Below are 13234 nucleotides of genomic sequence, written 5' to 3'. Positions count from 1 at the left end.
ATTGGTTCATATATTACATAAATTTGAAATTAACCAATGTAAGAGTTTCATTTTTGACTGGTTTACATCTCATTTGTTATTATATTATATTAATTGAAAATTAGCCAATGACAGAGCTTGAAAGTTGGACTGGTTTACAATTTTGGCTTTATGATACAGAGCATTGCTTTGTCAAGTTCATACAGCTTTTCTTGTAACCATACTTTTCTAGCTAAGGCTTTCTGAAAATTTGTTATCATGAAATTCAGTGACCAGGGTTTTTTATTTTATTATTTGTAAATAAGAATTTTATTGTGCAATTTTTAATGTACATTCCAAACTCTGTTACTGCAGATTTTGCATTTTGAGAGTTTTGTGCTAAACTATTGACTTGTACATGTATCAGCTTAAAATCATTATAAATAGTGTGCTAACATTGTATATTTATATAATTTGTTGGGTGTCTGGGATTCAACCCTTTATTCAACACTGATCATTTCTATTTATGTCTTATCATAAGAAAACTAAGGCATGAATAATCAGATTTTTTTGTCACAACATATTGACAAAATGTCAGTCCCTATGTATAAGCATATATTACAGGGAGATAAATCTATATTGATAGTCTGCTTTGAATTGATGGCCTAGGTTAGGGCCCCTGTATTGGCAAGTTACAGTTATTATAATTATAATTGTAAATTTCTGTAAGTTTAGAGGTTTGAACAAATAGAATTTTTTTCGTATTAAGATATACCCAGTAAAAAAATGCTAAGTTTGTCAAATCATGGTCATGCAAAGGTATATACATTTTTATGATACATTGTATTTTAAAATTAATGTGCTAAGAATATTTTTTTGTTGGGATATATCGTCTATCATTGATGCTGTAAGGATTAGAGGTTTTAAAAATTGTTTTAAAAAAGTCCAGTTTTGTTTCAGGAGATTAGTAATGTATTTAATGCATGTGTGAATACCGACTATCATCAGAATGAGTAGTTAAATGGGAATTCTTTTAGGGTTGAACTACATATACAGTGTTTTGATACATATTTTTGCACATATATCTTGTGAGGGAAATCTTCTTTGAAATCATTTTGCATGAGTTGCAGCTGCTTATGTCATAGCATTTACTAAACTATACATGCACATGGAAGTAATTATCATGATTTTTGAGGGGCAATTATATTTATATCTAGGTTATAATCTGTGATGTTATTCTGAATATAAATGAGCCGCGTCATGACAAAACCAACATAATGGGTTTGTGACCAGCATGGATCCAGAATAGCCTGCGCATCCACGCAGTCTGATCAGGATCCATGCTGTTCCTTATCAGTTTCTCTACTTGTAATAGTGTTTGTAAAGTAACAGCATGGATCCTGATCAGACTGCGCGGATGCGCAGGCTGGTCTAGATCCATGCTAGTCGCAAACGCATTATGTTGGCTTTGTCGCACGCGGCTCAAATATACTGCCATATAATCATTACTGTATCTTAGTGGGCCAAATTTGAATTGATCGCAATGTTCAATATTAAAGCTATTCTTTTACTTTTCTAAGGTGAAAATTTGTCCTTGGCTATTTCAAAAAGTATATAGATAATTAAAAAAAATTAGCAAGTATTGTAAAATCTGAGGATGACTTTTTTATGATGATACACAGAACAATGTAAATACGAATATTGAGGAATATTGTTTAGATGTCAATGTTAGGTACAAGTAATTTGATTAGATATATCCATGTGTCTGTGAATTTATGTGGTCAAATACTGATGTAATTTGTGATAAATTCAGGTGACCACTTATTAATTAACTTTCTTGAATATTAATCCAGAGGTCCATAGAATTTTGATAAAATTCTGTTGTCTATTATTATTTGTGATGAATTCATATGTCCATTGTTTTATGTGATGAAACTCAGATAATCTTTAATATTTGACATTTCAGATGCGACCATTATCTTTTGTGATAATTTTTAAGATGCCTATAGTTATTTGTGATAAATTCAGATGTCCATTATCTTCTGTGATTATGATTCAGATGTCCATAATTTTTGGTGTTAGTTTTGGTGTTAAATTTCAAATGTACAAAGTTTTTTGTTGGTAAAATTCAGTTGTACAGTATTGCATGTGATTAAGATTTTGATGTCTGTAGTTATTTCAGTTGTAAATCAGATGATCTTAGTAACCTGAAGGGTTTTTTTGTAATAAGTTGTCATACAACAACACAAATGTTGAATATCTGATAAGAAATTCATCAATATTTTATCAAAAATGTGCTTTGTTTTATTTGTTCCGACAGTCTACGTGTTCTTCTTAGTTTGGCATACATGTACAGTTACTTTCTTATTTTCACCTTAGAAATGTGAACGAGTCCCTTTAAATATTGTTATTATCATGTGACATTGTACAGTGAAGTGATTGGTTATTTTTTATTGAATCATTGCATTGTTAAATTCATTGGGAAATAAAGAAGAAAAATCTTTGAGTTTTGTTATTTTCAATGTTGACCACCTCAGCTTTGTGTTATTGTTTTGTTGTATGATTCATCATCAGTTTCAGGCACTCCTTGAAGGGCGTTTCCCAGCACTCCATTCTCCATTCGAGCCAAGTCTAACAAAGCTTGTCCATAACAGAAGTACGTTGTTTCAGTGAAATACCAGCGTGCACAGTACTGGGTACCAACTTAATGATGTGACGTCGTAAATGACGTCACGTTGTATTATTATTTGGCACGCTTTTCATTCAGTATTAGGTTTAATGTCTTTTTAAAACGTTTCTTTGCATGAAATAAAAAGAAAATTTGTTTAGTTTAGTGTAAGATCGAAATATATTTCATCTTGTGAACACCAAAAGTTCATATTTCACTCGTGGCTGCGCCACTCGTGAAATATACATTTTGGTGCTCACTCGGTGAAACATATTCCGATCTTACACTGAACTAAACAAATATCCTCTATATATTTATGAGATTTTTTCTTATGGCTGAAATCATTTGAATTGCTTAGAAACGATTACATAGTACTTCACTTTCTGTTTCATAACCTAAGTTATTACAAATAGACAATTAATTAATAAATCAAATTATGTACCCACATGTCTATATAAGTATTAATTTAATGACTAATCATTTAAAAGACACCAAAAATTTCCAGAAGAAATAGGCCATGTTTTTAAGATATAGCAAACTTAGCGGTTTAATCGCTTGTTCATATAGCTTCCTAATCATTGACTTTATGAGTATTGTTCATATAAATTTCTTATCTTATCTATCTGTGTGGAACAGGGCATGTTAAAATCATACAGTATTTAGTTGGTTGTAGAGGAATCTGTGTGATTTTGGAAGAACTTATAGATATGTCTTCAATGTTTTCACTATCAGGTATCTCTGAACATCCATATTTACTGATGATTAGACTTACTTTGTCTGATTTGAAGTAATACAAATAATATTGTTGTTGTTGTTGTTCACATTGACGACAACGACAATTTTATATATTCGTACATGAATTACCCTATGTCAATTATTGTCAACATAGGTCTAAACGGAATTTTTAACACATTTAAGGTAATGCGATGTAATTTATTGTACAGCTGTTGTATTTTTTATTTTAAAGTTCGTTCTTTGTTCTAATAAATTGCTTGAGAATAACACATTCTCTGTTTAAAGTATTGTCACATAATTTCGCGATTTGTTTTGGTTCAGCTCTGATAATATGAAGCTAAAATTATGCCTATTTACAGTGTTTACTGGTAAAAACATAAAGTTGAATTTTATTGATAACATCAGCCACATTATCTGATATTTTCATTCTTCTTTTCTAGTAAGTTGACACTTAACCTTTTCCCTCATATTAACGTGTTTTGATGGCTTTTTGTCCCCCCTTTTTTTTTTTGGAAAAAATGCCCTATTTTGGCCCAAAACAGTGAAAACACTGTTTTTCATTTGAGAAATGTTGTTAAAAAAGGTGACCACTTTTTCGGCGCGGCCTACCATCAAATTGGTTCATCAGGTAGTTGCCAGAAGGGGGTTGTGCTCCCTTCTGTTTGGGGGGTTGGAAGCGGGGCCATAGTCCCCCTCATCGCCAAGAAAATTTTGGACACGTGACAGGCTAAAACTGGCCTCAGGTCGATCTTAGGGTAACTAGTAACCGACGCTCAAAAGCCTTTTACTCTATCTTAATTCATTGAGAAGTTGCAGCACTTTGAAATCAGTTTTGATGGAAAAAACAACGCAAAATAGTGATTTTTCGCAATTCTAAGACGTCCCCACCGTTGCCATGGTAACAAAAAATTTACGATTGGATATGCTGTTACAGAGGCTTTGGTCCAGTCAACATTTGTGCCAAGTTTCATCAGTATTGAAGCATTTTTTCATAGTTTCATAGCACTTTGAACTTGTAACGGGAGGTTTTTCAATGAAAACAGCCATTTTTCACAATTGCTCATGGGGTAAAAGGTTAAGCCTAGATTTGATTCTGTCTCATCAAGGCTGGGCCTTTGTAATAGATTGAAAATAGAAGCTTTAATTAACTCCTGTTTCTTCAACAAAAGATTTTTTTTAATTTGTCAGAAGCCATACATGTGACTTTTTGGATTATCAAGAGGGAGATTTTTCTTTAAAAAGAGGGAGATTTAAGACTTTGCAATTAACAAGGAAATTCTGACACCAAAAAAAAAGGAAGTGGCTAGCTGTGTGGGCCCTTTTTTTTTTAAAGAAAAATCATTGAAAACATAGCTGCTGAAAGTGGGAGAGTTCACATGTATGACTATGAGAAGCACTGCCCTGTAATTATCAATCAAAAAGTTACATTGGGCCAATATTAGTGTTATTTTAATATTTATGTTATTCTCTTAAAGACTTCATTTTGAAACTAAATATGCCTTGTTTCAGGTTTTAAAAGACTGCTATGTTTGTGGTGCAGAGCACAGCAGGAAAGAGTTAGCAGAATGTTACCATTTGCTACACGTAACCGGAAGCTCATTTATACAGAGGGCGGTTCATATAGTAATGAGGGACCAGCAGAAATGATCTCAAAAATCGGGAAATCTACATTCAAATTACGACGCATTCCAATTCAAGCAAAGTGCTTTGTTTTTGTATTACTCATAATTTGTGTATATCTGTATGGGAGTATTTATTTAGCCTGGGGTCAAAATAGACTTACTTCAGAGGACTTTTTAGAAGTTCATAAATGCCCAGCCTGTTACGGACAGAATTTCTGTTTTAACTTATTTGACAATCAGTTTGATCTGTCAGGGATATCTAAATATAAAGTTTTTGATAGAATAAATGTAAAGAATGTGCATTATGCAAAACACAAGTATCAGGGTCATCAGATAGTGCTGAAAAAACTTGGGCATGACGATGAAATTAAAATAATTGATGATAGGTTGTGCAAAGACTCTTTCAGAGAGTCAGGATGTGATCTTGGTAAAAGAATGGCAGTCTCAAAGACGGCTAAAGATATTCACGCTAGTGGCTTTTTGCCTGAACATTTAAAAGATTCGTCATTCATGTTTTTTTGTGTAACACATAAATTAGTAGACAGAGTAATGGACAGATATCCAGTTGTAGGAAGTAAAGGAGATCACATGCCCTTGGATGATAAACTACAGATACTGTACACAGCACAGGTCAACCCTGAACCTCTAATGTTGTCGGTAAATATTTTTTATTTTTTCTATTGGTGCAGCTGGAAAGAGTTGGCATGTAAAAGAGAACATGTACTTGTAGTCTTTACTTTAAGGCCATTCTATGGAACATAGGTGACATAACTTTTGATTGTCAAGATGTAACAGACATTATTTAACTGTGGCTTAATACCTTTAAAATTAAATTATGTACTTTTTTTTTAATTTTACAATTTTGTTGTTGGATTTTACATCACACCATCACAGTATAGGTCATATTGTAACTTTTCAGCTTTACTGGTGGAGGAAGACCCCTGATGCCCACCTGTGCAATATTTCAGGCACAAATGTGCACCTGCATAGAGCCACCGACATTCGTAACCTAGCTGGATAGCTTTCTCTCATGAAAGAATCCAAAAACCCTGTCGGGATTCAGATCCACAGCAGTGAGGGGCATGTGGTTTAAAGTTAACACTCGACAACCAAAAATTGTAAATCATACATTAAAATATAGATCAATTTAGATTTGATTGTAAAGAAAGATTCTAGTTTATTCGAACCACAGTCTAGTCTGCTTCCGGGAACTAACCAGTACTGGTGTCGTATAATTATGAAAATGACCCCAAAATGGGCTCAAACCAATAATCCTAGGATAAAGAGGCAGACATCTGAACTACCAGACCACTTCTACCTTTTACACAAGTATGTCTTTTGGATCATTTTGGTAGATCACTCATGCATGCAAATTCTATATTTCAAACCACTGAGAGCATGCACTGGAAACTTCACACACTTCAGGGTCAATTATTGTACTTTTTGACCTTAGATAGTTCTTGCATTATCCTGGCTCTTGTTTGACAATCAAGTGCTAAGAATAGTCAATGCTGAAGCATGCAGTTAATCTGTTTGTCCATTGTGATAAACTTTAATATTTTTTATGTTTACAAAATATTTTTTTCTAGACATTTCCAGCATCAGAAGGTTGGCCATTTCCAGAATATTATGGAGCCTGTGGGCGATATATTGTTGAAGAATACAGCGGGAAACCTTTAGCAGATTTTTATGATGCGCCTTTTGAGAAAAGGGTTTGTGTTTCATATTTAACAAACAATAGTGCAGCATTTGCACAGGGATTAATTCTTTACAACTTCAGTATCATTTTTTCCCAAAGTAACATTTACAACAAGTTTTACCTCCTCAGTGCAGCACTCCTCGGCAACAATCAATTTCTTTGTTGTCTGAAGTTTGTTGCTAACCAAAGGTTTTACTGTAAATTTTTCTGTAAATTTTGGTGGATTATTTGCTGCTTTGTAAAAATTATATGTTGACAATATTAAGCATTACAGAGCATTTTAAAGTAATTGACCTTCAGTATGTAAATAAGCTTCTGATGTGTTAATCTTGATTGAGGGCGGAGTCAAATGATGCCTAATAGTTGACTGGTTCATAAACATTCAGATTGTATTGAGATGCTGAAAGGACTGCCTTTTATATATGTAATAATGGTAAATATACAAGGAATGTATCCAGGGAATAAATTTTTTTGTTTGAGAAATGAAAGAAGTTGTCATATCAAAGGTGGCTGTTTTAATATACATTTGTAGTTAACCCTTGCTCAAGCCAAGGGTTATGTAAAAATGTACATGATTTGAATAGGTACATGTAAAGGGTTTTGAATGCTAAAGTAACATAACAGTTATCATGAAATAACACCTGCAATTACTAAACAATAGTTTTCTCTGACTTCTTGCCTTTATTGTTTGTTTGTTGTTTATATTTACTAAATACATGTACATTGGTTAATGAAATAATTGAATAATTTTGTAAGCCTATTTAATGTTTATTAAAATATGCATTATCATTACCACACATGCAGATTTGGCCTGTTTATGAAAATCTGCATTATTATTACCACACAGGCAGATTTGGCCTATCAAATGATAAAGATGGCCGACAGGTTGACGTCGGATCCTGAATGGAACCTGTATTGGACAGATCTTTCAGCGGAAAATTTTGCTGTGGATCCTGCCGGCAAGTTGACATACATTGACGCTGAAAATATTGTAGTTGCTGATAAACAGGCTACAAAAATAGGTACAGTTTATTTGGCCGGCAATATTTTTGTTTTTACTTGAGATTTTAAGATTGAGTAGATTTTTTTTTGTCAATATATTTTATAGATGAGTCTAGTAATTAAGTCCTTTCCGAATCACAAGAAATTCCTTTAATTTTATAGAGAAATGATGTAAATTGGCTGTTGATTTATTCCCCAATTTATTCCTAATTTCATGCAGAGGGATGCATAAGATCTTACTTCACAAGTAAATTAAACAGGCAAGAATTGACCACCTCTGTGATTATGCAATTGATGATGCAATGAAAATTTTATATATAATTCTTGATAATGTATTTAAACAATTATATGTACTATTCATTTTAATGATGATACTCTTGTGTTTCATACAGCAAACAAGGAACACTGGGATGAGCTGTCGGAAGCCGTATTTGTTGAATGTGAGGAAGGTATAACCGACTGTCTCTCGTTTGACGTCAGCCTAATGTGTAAACACTATATGACAGATCATAATTACTATGCTGTGTGTAGAAATATGTTGTCAAGATATGCTGATGATAGAGTGAATGGAGGGATCCCACATTTGTTACATGATATGCCACCACATGCAAGTGTGAGTACCTATAATTCTTAAAAACATATTGTGAAGTCTTTGTAGGGACAAGTATTATATGATTGCTCATGTTTTACACTCCCATAGGATAAATAAAGAGATATTTAAATTTTAAACTTGATTAGTATAAGAATAGTGGTTATCTGACATCCCTGTAAAGCAGTATATAGATAACTGTACAATTTATTAGACCACCATCATGCAATGTGCTAGCTACTAGTAGATAGTAAACTCTTTTGATTAGAGCACCAACAGGTCACCTGCCATATGCTAGTAAAATAGCCTACCATCCCATTTCAAATATATCACCAATTTCAATAAGCTACTAGATTACGATTTAATTAGACACAAACCTGCAGTGAGCTACGAAGATGGTTACCAATTTGGATAAGACCACGAGCCTGCCAGGAGCTGCATTTCAGGAGCTACATTTTAAAGGGTAGTTTACCACCCCACCCCTTCGTTTTGACCATCAACTTGATTGCTATTAAGTCAGCAGTCATCTTTCCCCCCCCCCCTCCCCCCTCGGATGGGCAGTGATATTAAAATATACTGTTCAATACAATCATTCAGTCAGTCTGTGCTTGTTGTATGACATAGAATGTTTGTATCAGCTGTGAACCTTTTACACTAGACCTCATCTAAAAATCTTCATACAGAATGCTCTGAGCAATTTGATGAGTGAAAGATTAATTTTACTTGCAACTTCTGATTTTGAAGTCAAGCTTGAAAATGTCTGCAAACTTGCTTTATTCTGTAGAGGTAATTTCAGTATTTTCATGCTATATTTCAGGATGACTGGGATTTGGATAATCTCCTGAATGAATGTACGCGACCTCACCAATCTCAGGGACGTATAAAGGCTGCACACAAACTTCTACACGCGTTAGATAATCTCAGAAATTTACCTAAACCTGATGCTAAAGCCAAGCATGGAAACAGAATTCCACATATATGATAGTACTTAAAAATGATAGTTTTAATACCAATAAAAGTGTTCTTAATTTCCTTGACTACACAAAAGCAATAATAATTTAGTGTTAATATTTTTACCTTAACTTTGTTGAAATGAAGTAAACATCTGACAAAATCATTCCTGGATCTTGTTATAGAGATTAGTGCCATATGATTGGATTGTGATGGTTGATGAAGGTCACCATTACAGTAGGCCACTTTTACCGTCTGCTTTACCACTGCTACTGGCACAGAAACAAGCCAGCATGCTCTCTATGACAGTTGATGTAATACTAGATTCTTGCCTGCTTAAATTCAGCATTTTAAAATTGAAATCCATTCAGTTAACGGTGAAAAGTTAGGGATTCATAGCAGGACAACACTCTTGCTTAGTTTTGAGGAGTAATTGTATGGATTTTACAAAGCTGGGAAAATATACTTGAGATTGGTAAACAAGGGTTCAACTATTGAATAAGGAAATAAGGTTTTACCTGTTTTAAAATTTTATAGCTTAGTTATTACGGCTTCAATACATCTTAAAATAAAAATAAGAGAGATAGAAAAAGAAGCTCTAATTTTTATGCTATTTTTAGTATTTTATGATTTTTGATGAACTTGGGACCATTATCAAATCACTTCCATTACATAGCCTGCATAGATGTTTTATTTCAAGTTTTTATCACATCACTTCAGTTCTTTTCTATCTACATGTAATATTACCATCATAAATTCCATTACACAATGTAATATAATGGCGCTTTTGTTATATGTTAAGCATCTGTTTATAAATGTGATAAAGTAATTTGTTTTGGTTAAATTTAGTCATGTGTTGATAAGAAGAATCTGAAATTTGTTGTTATTTGATATAAACTATTTTGAAACTCCTCCAAAAAAAATGTCATAAATCTTGGAAAAACTTGTGTCTAAATCTTGGAAAAACTTGTGTCATATAAAAGTTTATATCAAATGCCATCTAATGTCAGTTCTTATATGTATATCAAAGATGCTCTCTATCTGCTGTTTGGAGTTATGACCCTGTTTAACTTAGAATTTTTAAAAAAAATTCTTAACAAATAGAATGATGTTAAAACTATGAAAGGTATCAACATGAAATTTGGAATACTTGTTAATCATGACAGGGTACAATTGTTAGACAAGGGGAATAATTCTAAAAGCTTTAATTTTGGAGTTATTTTCCTTTTAAACTTAGAATATTTATAAAAATTGGTTATTAATAGTTTTTGCCCTTAACAGACAAGTGTTAATACTGCACACACGGTTCTTATTCCTTTTTTGTGTATGTTAAAAATGAAGAAACAAGGAAATGTCTTTAATATTTGTTGATGTATTTTTTGATGTTTGTTAATATATTTTTATGTTAAGAGTGACATAAGGTGTAATATGATTATAAATATTGTTATTATTATGTGTCTTTTTACATAGTGCCTTGAAGTTGTCATTGTATAAAGCTAAAACCAGTCCCTTAGTAATCACAACCTTTGTAAAAGTACCATATCTTTGTAACCTGTCTCGGAAGACCAACCCTGAAACAAAACCACACATACACAACCAGACCACCTCTAAAACAAAGTCACATACAATGTACAGTCAACCATTCATTAAAAACCACCTCTGACATAAGACCACATATATTCTCTTTTTTTTCATGGACTGATTTTTTATACTGGGGTTTAACTGTACTATGTATTTGTAGAGTTAAATAAAGATTTTTGCCTTATTTGTCTTATTTTGGGAAATAGATTGTTTTTTCTGCCTTAAGATCTTGAGATAATGACTGTGTAAACTAGCAAGAGTAATTTGGTGAGATATCAGTTATATCACTCACTGGTTAATTTTAATTCTCTGTAATTTATTATATAGGGCCTATTTTCCTTCGTGATTATGTTCCTGCACATTTGAACTCGAACCATGCATTATTATACAACAATGCTCTCAAAATTGATATCTATTACCTAAATAACACACTCAAAATCTATTTTCTGGGAAAAAAACATAATTTTTCTTTAGATTTCTGTAATTGAGATTATTACAGCTTTATGTTCTATTCTGCCTTTAATTTGACAACTCAAATTAAAAGGGGGAAACTCATTTAGTGAATCTTTGAAACTTCTCTGCTGGTTGGAGGGTTCTGATTTTAAAGTCATAAATGTGTTTTAAGTTTTTTCTTTAGTGAGCAAGATATTAAATATACATTGTACCAGTATATATGCATCCTACGGTTGAGATATAAATGTCTTTTTTTTTTGTCTTTTTATTTTTCATATTGAAATTATTAAGACTTATAAAACAATGATTTAAACAGGTAAGGAACAGAGGTACAACACCAGGTTGAGTTATATGATTTTATTTGCTACTAGTTTCAAGTAATATTTATTAAGACTTGTTGAGACAGTGTATTTTATTTTTTAAAATGGTTAAGAAACTTTCAGGAACCTTTTTAAATTAAAATTTAAATTCTAAAATTACAACTTAAATTTTGAAAAAGCTGTTTCTTCTTTTTATTCTGTATCTGTCAAAAATGCAAAAGCTTGTTATGAAAATTTACAGAGAGAAATAAAAGGCTTTAGACAACTAGTAAATGTTCACCAAAATCAATATAAATGAATTCAAAATCATCAAACAAAGAAAAATGGTCAATTTGAAATTACTCCCTAGATATAGATCAATATGGGCCCTGGTGCTAACATTTGTGATGTATAATAGAGCTTGTCTTTTTTTTTAACAAAACTTAAAAACATTGTTTTATTCATAGAAATGTTGAATTTGATTTTTTCGTCAGTGAAATATTTTCTATATAATTCACTGTTCATTATTTATTGTGAGATTTTTCTTCTATTAAGAACGTCTTAAATGTCTTTCGAAACTAAACTATGTTTATTTCTTTTTTTATCTAAACAAAAAGAGGTTGATAAAGATTTGAAATTGTGAATAGCTGAAATGATATGTACTTAGTACTACTCGTGCATTTATTTTTGATGATGAATCATTGTTCAAAATATCCATATTATTATTTGTATCCATTATCATTCAACATTATAAATGATGTATAAATAATGAAAAGATAAATGTTAATTCAATATGTTAAAATAAAAAAAGATCTACAAAACTGAATAGTTTATTTGTTGAGTATATTCTGTTGAGTATATTCTGTTTTCATGTGTATTGGTACCGCCTCCGTGGTCGAGGGGTTAGAGTCGATGACTTCTAATCCAGTTACCTCTCTGGCGTGGGTTCGTTCCCCGGGAGATGCTTTGGTAGTTTAGCGCGGAGGAAGGTAGTCTAGTACTAGTGTAACTCTCCAGGAACGATGGTCAGGAAACTACCCACCAATATGACTGAAATACTGTTGGAAAAAGGCGTAAAAGGAAACAAACAAACAAAATCATGTATATTATACAATATATCCATGGGTTATATATTGTCCTGTGAATCTAGAGGTTATATATTATACAATGTATGCATGGGTTATATAGTACAGTTTATTTCAGAAAATAAATGCATAGCATTTCATGGTATAAAACAAGAAACAGTACCATATAATTGTTGTCATGAGTGAAACAACAACAAAAAGCATAATAAAAACGTATATAATTATTATAATTATGACTTTAAAAAAGACTAGTAACAAAAAGACAAAGTCAATCACAGTAAAATGAAAATAATTTTGATTAATTATAAAGATATAAAATAACTTCAAGATAGTAATAGAATGAAAAAAAGTCCCAGGACATTTATTCATATATCCAGGATGATACAAAAAAAGTGAAGGTGAATTTATATGTTTCCACATTGGCCCAGGATGTATAATGACATGCCCTAGCAAGGCAAAAGAACTTTGTATTACATTTTAATTAATCAAGGAGACGAGACAAGAATGAAACTTACATACAGTATGCAATCTTAATAAATAAACAAGATATCACAGCATGGAAATAGAGGATATTGAATGAGTGTTAGTTCAA

At 32.0% G+C, this 13234-nt stretch overlaps 1 protein-coding gene across 2 annotated transcripts; it reads left to right on the top strand.

The window, feature by feature from the left end:
• The first annotated feature begins 3298 nt into the window (after positions 1-3298).
• Positions 3299-11991, top strand: LOC132718269 (divergent protein kinase domain 2A-like). Of its 2 annotated transcripts, none has more exons than XM_060701948.1 (6): positions 3299-3358; positions 4871-5640; positions 6573-6695; positions 7530-7704; positions 8077-8297; positions 9091-11991. In XM_060701948.1, the coding sequence occupies exons 1-6, from the start codon at positions 3334-3336 to the stop codon at positions 9253-9255; spliced, it is 1479 nt and encodes a 492-aa protein (XP_060557931.1). In that variant the 5' UTR covers positions 3299-3333; the 3' UTR covers positions 9256-11991. The 2 variants fall into 2 exon arrangements, with proteins under 2 accessions (XP_060557931.1, XP_060557932.1); XM_060701949.1 differs by lacking the exon at positions 3299-3358 and adding an exon at positions 3481-3544.
• Positions 11992-13234: the final 1243 nt, after the last annotated feature.

The sequence above is a fragment of the Ruditapes philippinarum genome, unplaced genomic scaffold, assembly GCF_026571515.1.
Source record: "Ruditapes philippinarum isolate M1 unplaced genomic scaffold, ASM2657151v2 ctg595_1_1_1_1, whole genome shotgun sequence".
NCBI lineage: Eukaryota > Metazoa > Mollusca > Bivalvia > Venerida > Veneridae > Ruditapes > Ruditapes philippinarum.
Note: the sequence above shows the minus strand (reverse complement) of the source record. Positions and strands in the feature narration are given on the sequence as shown.